The sequence below is a fragment of the Suillus subaureus genome, assembly GCF_016647635.1.
Source record: "Suillus subaureus strain MN1 chromosome Unknown BJ212scaffold_74, whole genome shotgun sequence".
Lineage (NCBI taxonomy): Eukaryota > Fungi > Basidiomycota > Agaricomycetes > Boletales > Suillaceae > Suillus > Suillus subaureus.
In genome coordinates, this window is record NW_024538630.1 from 38,953 (window position 1) to 39,620 (window position 668).

At 42.8% G+C, this 668-nt stretch overlaps 1 protein-coding gene across 1 annotated transcript; it reads left to right on the plus strand.

Moving 5' to 3' along the window:
- BJ212DRAFT_1285574 (uncharacterized protein) lies at nt 1-430 on the plus strand (the record flags this gene model as incomplete). The annotated part of the gene is made up of 2 exons (XM_041331894.1): nt 1-69; nt 176-430. Coding segments are annotated over 2 exons (324 nt in total), but the record flags the coding sequence as incomplete, so codon positions are not given.
- Nucleotides 431-668: the final 238 nt, after the last annotated feature.

A 668-nucleotide genomic window follows, 5' to 3' on the forward strand; every position in this document is an offset into this window, starting at 1 on the left:
TTCAGGGACCCCTGTGCAATGGCACACAACATACTTGCCAACCCTGCTTACAAGGATGAGATTGACTATGTGCTGTTTCATGAATATGATACATCAGACGACACACACTGATGGAAGGATTTCATGTCCAGAGACTGGACATGGCAACAGGCAGTACATCTTCCATATTTTTTAGTATTGCTTGGGATATCACTCATATTCTGTCAAGGACACCATATCAGAAGTTCCAGAAACACGTGGATCTTCTTTAGTCCCAATTATTCTTGGTAGTGACAAGACCACTGTCTCTGTGGGCACTGGTAATAATGAATACTACCCCCTCTATGCCTTGATTGGTAACATATGCAACAATGTATGGCATGCACACTGCAATGCCCTCAGAATCATTGGTTTCCTTGCCATTCCTAAAAGTATGTATGTTCATATTTGAAATTTTATTATGCCTCATCTGAGCTATGTTACAGCTGACAAGAAGCATGCTAAAGACGATGTATTTCGTATCTTCCACCACCAGCTATTTCACAGCTCTCTGTCTGCAATTCTCTTCAGCCTTGTCATATCTGGATCCACATTCCATCATATTCCCACACCTTCTGAGCCTACATCCAGACCCCACTTCATTTCCAACTCATTCCCAGATCCCCTTCCACTGTGTGCTCCACACCTTA